The 17,336-nt window shown below is 40.7% G+C and overlaps 1 protein-coding gene across 1 annotated transcript in view; it reads left to right on the top strand.

Annotated features, from left to right (window-relative positions):
- PLD1 (phospholipase D1) overlaps nucleotides 1-17,336 on the top strand; it is a 171,673-nt gene that overhangs the window by 25,366 nt on the left and 128,971 nt on the right. Inside the window, exons 2-6 of the mRNA XM_008060895.2 lie at nucleotides 8,952-9,142; nucleotides 9,344-9,471; nucleotides 11,623-11,768; nucleotides 12,288-12,396; nucleotides 13,726-13,791. Coding sequence (XP_008059086.1) covers nucleotides 8,983-9,142; nucleotides 9,344-9,471; nucleotides 11,623-11,768; nucleotides 12,288-12,396; nucleotides 13,726-13,791 — 609 coding nt within the window. The 5' untranslated portion in view covers nucleotides 8,952-8,982. The remainder of the gene's footprint in view (nucleotides 1-8,951; nucleotides 9,143-9,343; nucleotides 9,472-11,622; nucleotides 11,769-12,287; nucleotides 12,397-13,725; nucleotides 13,792-17,336) is intronic.

The raw sequence follows: 17,336 nt of genomic DNA on the forward strand, positions 1-17,336 counted from the left end.
CCATTGCTTTGGAGGAAAGTGAGAGAAAGGAATGCTTGGGCCATAAAGAAATTGAGTGTTCATTTAACATGGAAGGACACTATTTTTTTAGAAGTCTAACCACAATTTTTAGCAATATTAACTATCTTTTTTAATAAAGAAAAAATTTCCCTTTAGGATCTTTATTGATTTAAGTCAATCTAGTGATTGTGCAAAGTTTTTCACTCATACCTGATTATCTTATTAACAGGCTTTGCTATTAGGAGTGGCCCTTCTATGTTTTCTCTTAAAATATAAATGTTTATAATGTGCATTGTCATTATTAGAAGTGGGAGTAAATTTTCTTAGATATTGGTTTAGAATCCTCATCTAAATACCCTTGGCATCGGGCTAGGTTTCAATCTTCTGTGTGGGGTCACTTGAAATGTGCTGTTTTTTCTGACATTTAATGATGTTGAGAGATGAGTTTCTTTAAAATACTAATGTATCTATTGTAAAGTCCTAAACACAGAGAACTGTATATTCATGTAGAACAGATATATTTATTTTCAGTTTTTAGGTGAGGAAGCTGAGCACTAACTAGAGTGATTTCACTCAGGTTATTCCAGGCAAAAATCGGAGCAAACTAGATAGCTGACTCCCATCCGAAGGCCATGCGCTTTTGAGCAGGTCCCTTAACCTGTCTGTGTGTTCAGGTTCCTTGCCCATAAGAAGAGGATAAGAATAGCTGCCATTTCACAGGTCTGCTGTAAAGCCATGCTGAATTCACACATGCAAAACACCTGGACCACACAGCCTGTAATGTGGTGAGTCTGCTGCAGGTTTACTTTTTGTTCTTACCACTGACTTTGGCACAATATAGATTTCTGCAGAAGGCAGCATGGGTCAGTAAAAAACAAGCAAAAAGCAAACCCCATGGGCTTTGGAATCTTGGTTCCAATGCCATCCTAGCCCAGGTTTGCTGCATCGGGCCTGAGCTAAGGGTGCGTGTCAGCTTTACTGGAGTAGTTCTAATTCCAGAGCAGCAAAATTGAGCGTGAAGAGAAGCGAGGCAGGGAAGAAAGCAAGACAGCTCATTGCCTGGCTGGCCATGGCTTCCCAAGAAAAGCAACCGGTCTCTCAGTCACATGAAGCCTCTTCCAGATTGCTGTGTGGTACCAGCGTCCCCAGCACCGTCAGGGTGAGGAGAAGGGAAGGCATGTACCTGCCAGCAACGAAATGCACTCCAGACTCATAGGTTGTGTGATTTGAGTTGCTGTGTTTCTCCTATCCCACAGCTCTTGAGGACATGAGATTCCACCTCCTCCGTCCCCCCCACCAGTGCAGCACTTCACCTGAGCCTAGAAACTTCCAGACCAGCCAGTGCCACTGAGGGTCTGGATGGAGTGTCTGTTGCTGTGTGCTGTGGAGGCTGTGCAGAAGCCCTGCCCTTTCCTGGGCGAAGGCTGAGGTGGCCGGTGGCATCAGGAGAAGGGCTGAGAGTGCTGGGCAGAGGCCAGGGAGGCTGTGGGGCTGAGGGCTTCCCAAGCAGCACCCGTGCTGGGGCCACTCCTGACACGCCCCGCTGAGCAGCCTCGAAAAGCATAAGTCCTTTTGCTGCGTGCCCGCGGTCTAAAATGAAATTGCTGGGAGGATTAGAAGGCATACGTGTAATGTGCCTCCCACTGTAGGCACTCAGGACATGACAGGATTTTCCTGCTCACCAGCATTTGGAATAGAAGCCAGTTTCCCTTAACACTGCACCTGCCTGGAATATAACTCTGGAAGCAGAGTTTGAATTCAAAGGTCTCACGGAGATGACCTAGAAGCTGATACTGCCGCAAAGAGGGTAAGGTCTACCCCTAGGACACACCAAAGGACATGACTAAGAAAGCTTGTGCCAGAGAACAGACGTCTTGGGTATTTTTGAAAGGCCATCTTCAGAGGTCAAAGGATTTAGGGAAAATCATGAGAATCAAGATGTGATTTTCATGCTAAAACTGGTGAGTTATGTCCTACTTCAGTATGGGGGAATAAAATGCTGCCTGGAAGTCTGTCCCCGTCCCTTCTGGAAACAGTGACATCTCGTGAGATCTGTTGGCACCTCTGTGTCACGATGCTTTCCTGGTTTTCTTCAGTTAGTGTTAAAAATGACTGTGAGAGCTTTGATCAGAAGTATCCTATAGCATGCTATTTTAGCTGAGATTGGCCAATGGCAGAGATTCTGGACATTTTAAGGACCATGAAACTATCTTGCTTAATGTCATTGTAGATTTGGTTTGTGTTTAGCTGGGGAAAGCAAGAGAACGTGGCGTCAGCTCCTGCTCTGTGGGTACAGTGAGTCAGATCATTAGCAGCAACCTGGACACCTAGGAAGGAGAGCAGGGTCGGTGTCAGGCCAGATGTAGCCAGGAGAGAAGGATAAGTGAGCGGCAGGTTGCTTGGCTCTGAGCCTGAGATCAGACTAGGTGTGAAGCTCTGAGAAGGGACTGAATTTAGGGCTCGAATTTTTGTCTCTTGGCCATGGACATGTCAGTAGGCTGGCTGAAGAGACTGCGGGCAGGAGCAGGGTGGTGACCACGTCACAGCAGAGCCTATCCTTGGCACAGGTGGAAGACAGAGGGAGCAGGCGTGTGGCTTTAGGTCAGCCAGCCTTGCTGAGAACTGCTTGTGGACTTTGTCCCTCGATCGGCCTGTCTCACTGTCTGCAAAGCGGGAATAATGGCAATAATAACACCTCCTCATGAAGTTGTCATGGGGGAGACTTAGGATGAAGCCTGGCACGCAGGAAGCTTTGCTTTCAATTTGCTGTGTTTGTTACGACCACTTTGCCAGCCTGTCAGCGTCTTTCATGTCACACTCCTTTTGGGAATCCCTTGGCCAGAAGGTTTCACGTCTGAGAGTGTCAAGTGGTGGACGGAGGAAGTCATGTCTCCTTGTGGCATCCACTGGGTCACCTGGAGCTGACAGGTTTCTCTGTGGGCAGCTTGCAAGTTAAGTCGCTTAATCGACACCTACTTGTTGAGCAGGTGTTCGACCTCCTCCTCCAGGAGCGTCCTGGCTCGCAGGAGGATGGGTGCCAGCACAACAGCACATGACTGCAGCTCAGTGGATGTGGCTTGAGGAAGCATCCAGGGGCCTATGAAAATATATGCAAAATGCCGTGTATGAGCCCATATTCGTATGTTTCTGGGGTTGGAGTTCATCGGTGAACAGTCATGAAAAGGGCTGGACCCCAAGGTAGCAGGAACAACTGGAGTGGAAACAAGCGGACAGTGCCAAGGGTGAGAAGGAAGAGCTGCAGAACTGGCTGGAGGGCAGGGAGCTGAGGCCAGGGGACACTCTTTTCATTTCACAGAGAAGATGTTGAAACCTGGGGCCTGATCACTGCCCAGTTACACTGATAGGAAGACTAGAACGATCCTAGGTCATCTGACCTTTCCCTTATACCACTGATACTTGATTTTCTCTCCAAGATCCGTAATAGGCCCTCCATTGATATTTATGGAAGTGACGTTCCTTTTAAAAACATTCAAAGACCCAAGTATCAAGAGGATTTTAAAATGTAGTTTCTCAAAATACATAGTCTAGAATGTAAAATATGGTAGTTTCATTCACTTCATTCAAAGTCAGTTGAACTCAAAAAATGTTTATCCAAAGCTTACTATGTCCCTAAAGATTGAGTTTAGTACTTGAATCCATATTTATTATTTTCACATTTCAGGGAGCAGCAAGTCAGTTTCAGATACATACTTGCTGTAAGATATTATATATATGGAGAGAATTATATATATGGAGTCTTTAATTTCAGCATAAAGAAAAATGGAATAATAAGGCATTCCCATGACTTGGTTTGGTTTTAAAACATCTAGTCATAACTCATTTCACATTCTTACATTATGATATACTTTTTGCCTTAGGAGCCCATTGCATGTATTTCTCTTGGTAAGTATAAATTTAGGAAAAAAAATGAGGGAACTTTGCATACTATGTTGGAAAAGAAGAAGTAAATCACAGTTATCTTCACAGAATTCATGTTGGTTTTTGTTGTTGTTCTTTTTATTTTTATTTTTTTGAGTTGGAGTCTCACTCTGTTGCCCAGACTGGAGTGCAGTGGCCACTCCCGGCCACCACAGCCTCGACCTGCTGGGCTCCAGCGATCCTTCTGCCTCAGTCTTCCAAGTAGCTGGAACTACAGGCTCGCGCTACCACACCCGGCTAATTTTTTTTATTCATTGTAGAGATGAGGTCTCGCCAAGTTGCCCAGGAGGGTCTCGAACCTGCGGACTCAGGCAATCCACTCACCTCAGCCTCCCAAGGCACAGGATTACAGGCTGAGCCACCGAGCCCAGCTTGTTGTTGTTCTTTTTAAATGTGTTCTACTTCAAGATAATATAAAGCAAAAAGTATTCACCAGTGTCCCTCCTCCTCCCTCCCCAGCCCACCTCTGGTTTTGTGAGATGCTGAACTTTGAAGTGAGATTAGCCCAGTTGACCCCTAGTCCTATCGTTTCCCTGCCAAGGGACCTGGGCAAGTTTCCTGCCTTCTCAGAGTGACTCGTCTTAAAAATGCTGATAACAGTGTGACCCAGCTCCTGAGGTTATGTGAAGATTAAATGAGATCATGAAACTAATCTCTCTGTACAGTGCCTGGCACATAGTACATATTTAGCAAATATTAATTAATGTTAATATTTACTTTAATATCCATAATTACAGTTGACAATATTATTATTGTATTTTGGCTAAGGAAATGTTTATACATTTGTTATCTGAAAAGGAAGACATCTGTTTCTCTTTGAGGTTCTACTTCCCAATCTTGTTGAAAATTGAGACCAGAAGAAAATTCTCTGATTTAATCACTGAATAACTGGAGGTCATTAAATCTTCCCTGAAAAGATTTTAATTTTAGAATTCAAAACCGGAAAAAAAACCTTATTTGCTTAAGAGACACAGATGCAAACAGAAATCAAACACAGCTGCTCTTATCTCTCCATAGCACCATCTCTTCTTGGTACCGAAAGAGATAATGATCTTGCAGTATAATTTTATAAGGAGGTAACAAAATCAATTGCATTATCTCAAGTGTAAACACTGAAGCCCTTATCCCATTGCTGGTTAAGATGGGCTGTATCTGTGGCAGCTGCTCACTCCCCATTATAGATTATTTTAGATGAAAGAAAACATTGACTACTAAATGCAGACTTGACAACACAGGAGCCTAGATGGCTTTACATCTTAATAATCAAGAATGAAATCAGCAATGCAATTATTGGGTGAAGCATCAACACAAAACAGCCATGGGCACAAGAGAAGGTAGAGATGGACAAATCACTTGATTCATTTTCCATTATTAAAAAAGTAAAGTCTTCACAAAAACATGAACAAATCTGCAAAACCTTTGGGTCCACTGAGGTTTTATGTGGTCTTATAAAATATAATAAATAATTAAAGTCAAAGACTAAGATGAAATTAGGACACTGTTGGGATATTTTGTTTCATAATTGCAATGACTGTGGGATTACTGTGATCCCTGCCAAGGTATGGTGATTAAAGTAGAGGGCATCTCTTGTTGTCACAGAACTTAAACTTCATATGAAAGAGTAATTGGACTTTATAGACATTCAAACCCATAAAATAAAATCAATAGTTATAGACCTGTATAACCAAGTCCATAAGATTTTAAGGCCAGACAAATGCACCATTGACATAAGTTGAGTGACCTTGGACAAGTTAATTAAAGCAGAAGAATTATACCTACCAGGTAGTGACATTGTGAGTACTAAGTAACATTAACTGTGCTTATCACATAATAAACACTTGATGATAAATGATAAGTGGCTTTCTTTGTTTCTTTTCTCAGTCTTCCTTAAGTTTTTCACAAGTTAATATACTCATTTCTCTCTATCTGAAGTGCGATTTTTGTTTTAGCTTGACCCAGTGGCTCTGTACTATTTGTTTCAATTATGTTACAATGTGTAGATTATTCTAGTCTTCCTATGTCTTAAAATTAACATGGCTTTTTAACGTTAACACTTTTCCCAAAAGGAAGGTCATGTGGAGGAAACTTTGTTTTTCTTCACTGTGCTAAGAAAGTTGGCAAGGTTATTCTGTTTAATTCCAATAGAAAATACCAAAAGTCTTTAAAAATTAACAAGCAGCAAAGATATGATGTAATTTCTTGTCTTTTTCCTTGTCTCATTTCCTCTAAATTTTTCTTTACCTTGTATTTATTTATTTATTTATTTATTTATTTATTGAGTTGAAGTCTTGCTCTGTTGCCCAGGGTATTTATTTATTTATTTATTTATTTATTGAGTTGAAGTCTCGCTCTGTTGCCCAGGCTGGAGTGCAGTGGCACACTCATGGCCACCACAGCCTTGACCTGCTGGGCTCAGGTGATCCTTCTGCCTCAGTGTTCCAAGTAGCTGGAATCACAGGCATGTGCCACCGTGCTTTGGCTAATTATTTGATTTATTGTTGAGATGAGGTCTTGCCATGTTACTCAGGCTGGTCTCGAACCCCTGAATTCAGACAATCCTCTCTCCTCCGCCTCCCAAAGTGCTGGGATTAAAGACTTGAGCCACCGCGCCTGGCTCTTGTATTTTAAATAAAGCAAGATCTGACTCTTGGTTGGCATCTATTAGCATTTGTTGAATTAAGAGGAAAAGAAATATTTTAATTGTGACTAGAGACAAAGGCTCCTCAGTGGAAGCTGAATAGACCTTAATGAAAGTATCCAGGTTAGAAAACATTCTGCTACCTGTTTCTTTTATTCAAGTGCAAAACTACTTGGATTAATTTCTTGGGGTAGTAGAAGGGTTAAAGTAATTAAATTATAAGAGGAGACAGAACAGTTTTATGGCATCTTTTATCCACAGTTAAAATTTTAGTGTTAAAGGACCCTGGAGATGAAATGGCTCAACCTCCTTAATTTATACATGAGGAAACCAAGACCCTAAGGATTTAAATGATTTCATCCTGGGGTGACTCTTTTTAGAGCCAGCTCTTAAAGGGACTTGCCCCATGGTACTCGTTTATATGGACACTTCCATCTATTTCAGGGCACTTACGTATCTACAACAAGCAGACAGCAAGATAAAGACTGTGGTTGAGTGCTTCAGCCTTTGGGTCAGAGAAACCTCAATTCAAATTCCTGTGTCGCCACTTACTAGCTGTATAGACTTGGACAGATTGTCCAAAGTACTGGTCAAGTAACTTAATCTTTCTGTGCCTCAGTTTCCTTACCTATAAAGAGGGGATGGCAACCTCTTGTCAAGTTCATAGATTTATTACTAATGACAAGTGAGATAATATATAAAGTATTATCACTAGCCAGATGCATACTAAGAAATCAGTAAGCTTCCTTACAGCCAACATAGATTGATGACGCAGTTCACGGGGAACTTCGAGATCTCACAAATATATCCAGTCAAACCAAAACTGCCCTCCTTCACTTCATCTTTGACCTTCCAAACAAAGCATTATTTTTCTACCAGACATAACAGTATGGATTTGAGAGACTTGTTGAGCTTAGTAAGGGCTGCCCAGGTTTGCCTGAGACTCTATCTTAGCATTTTTCACATAGCTATCCTGCTTTTTTTGTTTCTTTTCTCAGTCTTCCTTAAGTTTTTCACAAGTTAATATGCTTCTTTTCTCTCTATCTGAAGTAAGATTTTTATTTTAGCTTGACCCGGTGGCTCTGTACTATTTGTTCCAATTATGTTACAATGTGTAGATTATTCTAGTCTCTCCATATCTTAAAATTAACATGCCTTTTTAACATTAATACTTTTCCCAAAAGGAAGGTTTCCCGAAAGAAAGCCACTTAGCATTTTTCACATAGCCACCTTGCTTTTTGGTAGCACCTGCGGGACAGAACCCAACTCAGGGTTTTCCCCTTAGCACAGTCCATTCTCAGGAAGCCCGAGATTTTGGAGCAGGCCAGAGACAAACCCGAGGTTGTCAAGGTTACTTTCCTCACCCGCATCGGTTGTTCCTTAACACAGGGTCCCATCTGTTCATCTCCACATTTCCCTTCATTTCGTGTCCCACATGGGAATGCTCAGCAAGTGGTTGTGTTTGCAGCAATGAATGAGCCTGTATTAAAGAGTTACTGGGAGGAGAGCCCTTCAGCTTTAGAGGCTGGCTATAATAGAGAGAGGTTGTTTCTATATGAAGCAATGCAGATTTTTCTGATGACAGTCAGCAAGGCCTAAATCTCAGTGTTTTGCATGAGAAACAGAATCTGTACAAACTCTTCTGCCCTGTGTACTGATGTGCAGCGACTTGTGTTATTAAATGTCAGAGTGAAATACAACCAGTTTTCTTTAAAAAAGGAGAGAAGTACAATTCTAGCACCTCAGATATCTTTCCGAACAGGTATATTAATGAATTTCCTTTCAAGACACGTACGTCATTATGTCTCCTATAAAGTCATGTCCAAAATCTCATCTCTCAAAGAGGTAATATATGCTTTGCTTGGGATATCATCCACAGAGAAAATGTAGAAAGTTATGCTATCCTAAAACCTTTTCTAAATCTGCATATTTAGATATGTGAAATACCTAAATTTTCTTTAGGAAATACTTAGAGTGGCTTATTTTACATGATATTTTTTCTTTAACTGTATTTATTACAGCTAAGAATCAATTTGTCTCTCTGAATAAGCTTTCCCAAACCAGTCTCCCTTAAATCTTTCCTCATTTATCCAAGTTAATAAAGTTGGATGAGAGAAATATTGGCATTTACTCAATGTGGTGTTTCTTTTCTTTCTTGTTTGCAATCGAGTGCTTCATTTAAATTTACAAGCCTAGACTCCTTTAAATGGCAAAAGGGGAACATCGAATCAAAGAACGTTTGGGTTAACCAAGGTGTGCACAGAGCTAGTTGACTTGCTTCCATATGCTGCATGTAAGCCTGGATTTAGGTTGTATAATAGGGTTTTATTTGACCAAGGTAATAAGTCTTTGGAACCCACTTTTTCTTCCCTAGCCCTTCTGCTTTTACTCTGCCCAAAGCTAACATGTCACTGAAGAACGAGCCAAGGGTGAACACGTCTGCTCTGCAGAAGGTTGCTTCTGACATGAGTAATCTCATAGAAAACCTGGACACGCAGGAGCTCCACTTTGAGGGTGAAGAGGTGGAATATGACATGTCTCCTGGAGACCCCAAGACACAGGAAGGTAAAAACTCACGATCTGAGGGGGCTGGCTGATTTGAGAAAATCAACAAATGGCTGCTTTTCCTTGTAGATAGATCAAAACACTGGGTTTTGTAAGGGGTTTACTTGTTTTAGCATGTTATAATCCTTAAAAGAATGTCTGTAAATGGCAGGTTATGCTAGTATCACATATTGCAATAACTTTATTTACTTATTTTTTTAGTGTATATTCCTTTCTCTGCTATTTATAACACTCAAGGATTTAAGGAGCCTAATATACAGACGTATCTCTGCGGCTGTCCAATAAAAGCACAAGTTCTGGATGTGGAACGCTTCACATCTACAACAAAGGTCAGAGCGTTTATGGACTCACCTTTTGTCAAAACATATATGAATGCAAGCATTGCCTTTCATTTTCCTTTCTCCTAGCTATGACTATGTTTTTAGGTTTTGTTTGATTTATTGTTTATTTATCACTTCCAAGTCCTTATCACTTTTCAGGTTTTTGCTTCCTTCCTGTTTAATCTTTATTTGCATACTCCTTTTTTTCCATTCTGGGCCATGCTCTCTCTCTCTTTTTTTTTTTTTTGAGTCGGAGACTCACTCTGTCACCCAGGCTGGAGTGCAGTGGCATACTCATGGCCACTGCAGCCTTGTCCTGCTGGACTCAGGTGATCTTTCTGCCGTAGCCTTCCAAGTAGCTGGAACTACAGGCACACACCACCATGCCTGGCTAGTTTTTTAAACATTTTTGTAGCCAAGTTGCCTAGACTAGTCTCAAACCTCTGGACTCAGGCAATCCTCATGCCTTGGCCTCCCAAAGTGCTGGGATTAACAGGCTTGAGCCACCACGCCCGACCAATGCTCTCTTTTTAAAAAGGCATTTAAAGCAGTCATCAGTTTAATAAATTGTAAAGTGTCTCTTGTAGTCTTCTTCTCTCCCCAGCTTTCTGTTTCATTTGGACTCTTGAGACATATTTGTTCCACCTAGAATGGCAGTGTAAGTCAAGGAGAGGTTTTGCTTTCCTAATGCTTGGTTAGCAAGAAAATGTTGATGCTCTCTGGCTTTTACAAGAAAAAAGCCAGGATGCTGCCTGACCATGGCCATCACCCAGAGTACTGTTGAGAGACTTCTGTTGGCGTAATCCACCTCTGTGATGTGTTCCTATAACCCCATTCTTGAATTCTTATTCACGTGCTTTTTTGAACACGGAAGAGGCTTTAAAGGAAAATGGTTTCCAAAAAAAAAGCCCTTGGAAGGGGGCTGGACTAGGAAAAGTTGTTGGAGTAGCCACATTTGATCTGTTCCTGCCTGGATTTCACAGTTGTTAAGTCTGCAGAGGGGGAAGGTGGTGGCCTTTGTCCCTTCAGGCTAAGCTCTAGTCATGCAGAGTAAAGCCACTATTGGCTCCTGACTCAGGGGAAACATAGAATGATAACCTTCTGTCAGGGGAAGGCTTTGCCTTCTCTTCCTCCTTGGCTGTCCTAATTTAGCTTCTGGCACAAGCTGTGCACCTTGGTTTCCTGTTGGTTTTGCCCAGTGCTCTGTTTCAACCTACACGGACATGGCCTGACTCCCAGTTCACAGCTTTGCTTTAAACTTTTCCTGTGAGTTGGGTCCGTGTCTCCCCGAGACACTACTGAGTACAACCCACCTAGAAATGTCTCTAAGGTAACATTTGTTTTCTTATTTTGCCTGCCGGCTTTTAGACTGAGGGACAGTAGCCTGTGGGGGCTATGTGTACAGACTCTAGAGCCAGCCCGCATGGTTTAATTCCTGTCTTTGCTTTGTGATCTTGAGCAAGTGTCATAACCTCTTGGTTTCCGAATAATGAATATGATACTGCTTACTTTATAGGTTTGTTATGAGGATTTAATAATAATAATATAGTATTACATTATACAGGTAGACACTGTATATTTATAACTGCAGCAACTTTCTCCACCCACCCTTTCTGAACACCGATGATGCCTCAGGGCAGGGGGTGGTAGAGGCGAGGCTAGACTTTGGAATGTATTTCAGGAGGAGAAGGGGAGAGGGCATGCCATTTGTGAAGGACAGAAAGGGCCAAGATGGCACTCCTGGCATTCACTACCTCCTGCTTCCCTCTCGCCCCTGCCAGTTCCCTGTTCACTGCTTATATTTGTGGACTAGACTCCTGAATACTATTAGGTAATTAGGGCCTTCACTTGTTATCTGCTTTACCTGGTTTCAGGTGTGTGTGTGTGTGTGTGTGTGTGTGTTTTGGAGGGACAGGATTTATAGGTGTATTTGGTGTGATTTCCAGTTTGTCTAATGTAATTTGTCAGGTGACCATTTAAGAGAATGTTATTTCTGTAGTCAGTTGTTTTTGAAAAACATTTGCTTAAGTACTTACATAAAATCAATAAGCTGGACTTAAGTATACTTCCATGTTACTTATTAATTAACTATTATTCTGTGAGAGCTTTTGGAATTTTGTTGTTATCTAAAATACCAACCATTTTTATTTATCACTGTAGGTACCAAGTATCAATCTTTACACTATTGAATTAACACATGGGGAGTTTAAATGGCAAGTGAAAAGGAAATTCAAGCACTTTCAAGAATTTCACAGAGAGCTGCTCAAGTACAAAGCCTTCGTCCGAATCCCCATTCCCACCAGAAGGTAACCATTTCAGAATTAATTATAAAGTGGTCCCAGTATACACGTTGGATGGAAAGTGTATTTCATTTGCTTGTAGCTAACTTGTCCATTGTTGGCAGAGATCTTCAGTTTAATTGGTCTTTTAAAAATAACCCATCCTAGCTGGGCTCGGTGGCTCAGCCTGTAATCCCGCGCCTTTGGGAGGCTGAGGTGAGTGGATGGCCTGAGCCCGCGGGTTCGAGACCCGCCTAGGCAGGTGAGACCTCATCTCTACAATAAATCAAAAAATCAGCCGGGCGTGGTAGCGCATGCCTGTAATTCCGGCTACTCGGAAGGCTGAGGCGGAAGGATGGCCGGAGCCCAGCAGGTCGAGGCTGCGGTGGCCGGGAGCGGCCACGGCACTCCAGTCTGGGCGACGGAGTGAGACTCCAACTCAAAAAAAAAAAACAAAATAAGAACCCATCTTATGAAAGATGTTATGCGAGTTATAGCCAAAGAATAATCTAATACATGTTTGCATTCTCTGCGTATGCGTTTTAGACACACATTTAGAAGACAGAACGTCAGGGGGGAGGAACCTCGGGAGATGCCGAGTTTGCCCCGCTCATCTGAAAACAGGATTCGAGAGGAACAGCTCTTTGGTAGAAGGGTAAGTTCTCCAACTGTTCTGTCGTCTTGGACACAATCTTGCATAGCTGTAGAAGTTTGGCCTTTACTGAGCAGGCAAGTAGGTCTGGCTGTGACTTTTCTCACCTACTGACTGACTGCCTGGGCTCATGTACCATTTCTGGCACAAGTTAGACATTTCTTTCTTCCCCAAGCAACGGACAGCCATTTTCCCAGAAAAGGGAGAGAGTTCTTGGTTAGGACTTACATTATGAAGAAGCTGTGTTTCCTGCTGGAACTGCCCTGGGCCTGGTATGAGTCAAGACTGAACTCATCATTGGGGATTTTGAGATTTCCACACGCTTGCTTCAGTGTTTGTAGTAGCTCATCTTAAATATATGTAAAACCTCATCCTGAGCTACAAATGGGGCAGTTAGGGTCTGAGGAGAGTAGGTCGGAATATAGCACACACAGCACTAGGACAGAAAACTCAGGAGAGATTTCTGCCAACTCTATTCCATGATTGGTGCTGTACAGGGGGGACAAGTGATTGTTTTAACTAGAAAATTGGCAAGTAATATATTAATTTCTGTCAGTTCTGTTTTATAATCTGAAACTTTTATGTTTCAGAGAGGATGTTAGATTTCTTCTTTTAGTTGTCATCTTGTTTAAAATCTTTGTAGGGGTCTGCCCCAAATATTTTTCAAGATAACCACACATAGAAAATTATGCAGTTTGGTTTACTGTGTGCACATATGTGAGTTCAGCTGAGCATGATTATGTCTTCAGCATTTAGTGATTCAGCAAAAAGGTGCTGCATTTTGTATCCTGGCCAATATGATTGACATATGTTGCTCCACTCTCACAAGTCCACCCTCCTTCCCTCCCGTCCACTCACACACATTTTAACATATTTAAAATCTAGTATATCCTACTAGGAAGTCTTTTAACCCCTTCCCTATTTTTCCTGAAAAACTCTTTAACAGATACAATGTATGTTTTCCAATAAATTCAGTGTTAGATTTGAAAAATACAAGGTTTTGATAAGATCAACAAATACTTTAAAACCACCTACTATGGACAATCCCCATGGAGGGCTAAATGACTCTATAGCTTGGGGCCTGTCAGCAGTTTATAGAAGACCTAAGCATGTGGAAATTTAAATATCAAGAAGTGTTTTAAATACGAGTTCCAGAGAACTATGGAAATAATACCTAAATGATGTTTGATATTCCTTGCCCAGTGATTATGTCAATGTAAGTGAACAGTTTTATAGAAGTTAAGATGAAATGATATCATCATTGTCACTACTGCTTACGTTTTTCTATAAATGTGACCATGCTGACTCTTATCTAAAATATTTGCACTACAGAAACAACTGGAAGATTACTTGACAAAAATACTGAAAATGCCCATGTATAGAAACTATCATGCCACAGTAAGTACCAGTCAGTGACTTTAGTTTGAAGTGATTTATAGTGTAGTAATTGACAGCTACATTTTGGATCATTTTACTAACCAAATACATGTATCCACATCTGTATTATTCCTTGAATTAAGATAAATGAATACAAAATTGATATGGCGGCAGGGATCCAGTTTATGGTGAGATGATATTTTGAAAATATTGAATAGAGCTTCGTATGTTTATAACAGTGTATTTACATGAACTTGAAATGCTGCTGTAGGCTAGATTGTCTAGAAATCAGCTCTCATCTCTCCTTGGGCTTCCAGAGTAATGCCAAAAAGCATTTCTAGCACCAAAGAATATTGAGTAATAAGTGTTGAAAACAGATGAGCAGAGATGAATGCCTGAAGATTGTGTGGTGAAAAGGACGACTTCCATCTGATTGGCCTGTGATGCTGAAAAAGACCTGTCTTTGCTGGGCTCGGTGGCTTGGCCTGTAATCCCAGCACTTTGGGAGGCTGAGGCGAGTGGATTGCCTGAGCCCGCAGGTTCAAGACCCACCCAGCAAATTGGCGAGACCTCGTCTCTACAATAAATAAAAAATAGCCAGGTGTGGTAGTACGTGCCTATAGGTCTGGCTACTTGGAAGGCTGAGGCACAAGGATCACGGGAGCCCAGCAGGTCAAGGCTGCGGTGGCCGGGAGCGGCCACTACATGCCAGTCTGGGTGACAGAGTGAGACTCCAACTCAAAAAAAAAAAAAAAAAAAAAAAGGACCTGTCTTTTCATATAAAGTGAGAAGCATGGGAAAAACTAGGGATAGGAAAAACCTGAGAAATCTGAAAAAAGAAGAGGCATTGGGGCTTAGAAGCCGTCACAGAGATTAAGCTTGGGAGACACGCAGCTGGCAAGCAAGAGAGCACAGGATTTACAGTGCCAGCAAACCATGAATTGTGCCCTGAGAGACCCTTGAAGGTGGGGTGTTTTTAAACGGCTAGCCTTCAGTTAACCAGAGGCCTGGCTAACTGAGAATGCACTAGGTGATGATATTTCTGTCTGAGTCTGTGTAAACTGTATTGCCGTGGGGCTGTGTGTATGCCTGCGATGTATGCGCAGGCCCCAAGAGTTGGTGCCGTTGGGATGTGGCCTCTAGTTCGGAGAATGGCATCACATAAGCACATACACAGAGACAGGGAAGACCTCAGTGTATTTTGGAGGGGGCGCAAGGACGCCTGGGTGGGAACTGCCCTCCTGCTGCCTCGCAGAGCTATTTGGAACCCGGTCCAAATAGGCACACGACTGGTCCCCTCCAGACACAGCTGACCTGGGTTCAAGCCACTCCCACTCTCTGCAGCAGCTTGCACTGGAATGTTCAGGGAACTTAAATGAGCTTCTTACAGCTTCATAATCCTGCAGAAGGGTTTTCTCAGGGAAGTAGGCATTTAGTTTTAGCCAGAAGATTTTAAGAGAAGGGTGATGGGAGGGGTTTTACCCCTTCTGGAAACTGTATCCTTGAAATAACATGAATAAGGATACTACTGCTTGTGTTATTAGAACTGCTGCTTCCCGTTGTGTTCTCTGAAATCAGACTTGCTGTTTTCTTTAATAGAGAATTATGTAAATGTGTCCTCACACCCATATGCAATAATTTTTCCATTTCTTTTACTTTTCTGCCTGCCTGTGACTTTACTTTTACTATGTCTTTTGGCTTTAGAGCAGTACTTGGTAAGTTCACCTTTCTCTTTTCATGTACCTTATTGCATTTTGAGTTCTAACGGATAAATAATGTTTACATTGTTAAGATGTTCATTTTAATTGCTTTTCCTGTCATAAAAATCTTTTCAGAGTTAAACCATATTCTATTTAGAAATTCCAGATGCCTTATAAACATTTCCCCTGGAAGGGAAAACCTCATAACAACTGACTGAATAGATTATTGTCCTCGTTTTTGATGGATACTGAGATTATTCTCTGCAGCAGCTGAACTCTCCAACATGACTCAAGCAGAGGATACAATTTGATACACGTTAATTGTCTAACATTACTTTCCTTTCATATGAAATGTAATCTGGTCTAAAGACTAGATTTACAGGCCTTCACTTCACGTTTGTGAAATTAGATTGACAACCATGTGTTTTCTTCAATAATTGTGAAAAATACTAAAAATCCCATCTGCAAAAATCTTATTAAAAATTATTTTTACATATATACATATAATACATTTCTACTTTTATAAATATAAAACAAGCCTACTTTAAGTTAATTTAGGCATAAATCATGGGTTATAAGTCAAGGGACTGGATAGGATATGTCCTTTATCTCTGTAGGACCATCCGGATCTGTATTTGAAATCTGTACTTTTAACATATAGCTCAGATAATTCTTATCATTAGGAGACTTTGAGAACCACACTAAAATGTTATTGTCAGCTTAGAAATGTCTCGGTAAAGTTGTGCCACTAAAAAAAGAGGGAAGAGATGTATTATTGAGGTATTTGAGTAATGGAATGTTCCCAACAGAAAATGGGCTTAGGCTTCAAAACACTATTTAATTTTCTTAAGTGACTTTTGAAATATGACACGAGCAGTTCTTTCCCTCAGTTTTATATAGTCATTGGTTGGGTTTGTACTTATATAACTACCTTTCCTTCCAGGATTATGAAGACTTCCTTTGTTTTTTAATTCCTTTTTTCCTCTTTGTGGTTCAGAAAAACAGAGTATCTTAGTGTCTTAGTGTATTCAGCATGAGACATTTACTTGAGAGATTATTGGTGATTTATTCAGTTTTCTTGGCTCAGTTGTAAAATATGGACAAATGTATTTTATCTTTTCTCTAAGCATAAATATGTAAAAAAAAAAGCAGTATCTGAGTTGTACAATAATATACAAAAAATCTCAAACAAGAATTCCTTTTGTGTTCTGCAGTTGCACTAGTGCTGGCTGTTGTAGAGAACCTACTAGCTTGACATTTTCACTAGTAACTGGAAAATACTTCTCTTCCAGGGAATTAAAAGAAAGAGGAATAAGGAACTTCAGATTAAATTCTTTACATTTATCAAATTTTTATTTATATTCTAAAGTTATGATTTCTGAATGATTTTAGAGAATGTTTCTGTTGTCAACTATTTAAGAGCTATGTGAATAAGAAAACGTGGGTATTAGATAAGTGGTTTCTTTGATTTTTGTTTTCATTTTCTATTCTTTCTTTCAATTGTTCTATGCATAAATTAGTTACATCTCTATAGTAGTTTCTTCAAATGTAAACTAAAATTGACATTATCTGTCTGCTACTTAGAGATAAAATGAAAAGTTATAATTTAGGGTTTTAAAACATTTAGAATTCTGTGACTGACAATCTGAGTACCATTTCTAATATGCTGTGGGTTACTACATTTTCCAACCAGGAAGCATTTTCATGAATCAGATAAAAAATGCAAGGTACTGAAAGAATCACCATAGTTTATGCATAAGAAGTGAAATGTAAAGGCCTTGACTTTAAAGTTTCTTATTTTAAAAAATTCTATGTGAAGATATGTTTGATTTAGGATTTTAAAACATATTTTAGTCCATTTGAATT

This window comes from Carlito syrichta, unplaced genomic scaffold, assembly GCF_000164805.1.
Source record: "Carlito syrichta isolate Samal-C Ts95f unplaced genomic scaffold, Tarsius_syrichta-2.0.1 Scaffold304767, whole genome shotgun sequence".
Taxonomy (NCBI): Eukaryota; Metazoa; Chordata; class Mammalia; order Primates; family Tarsiidae; genus Carlito; species Carlito syrichta.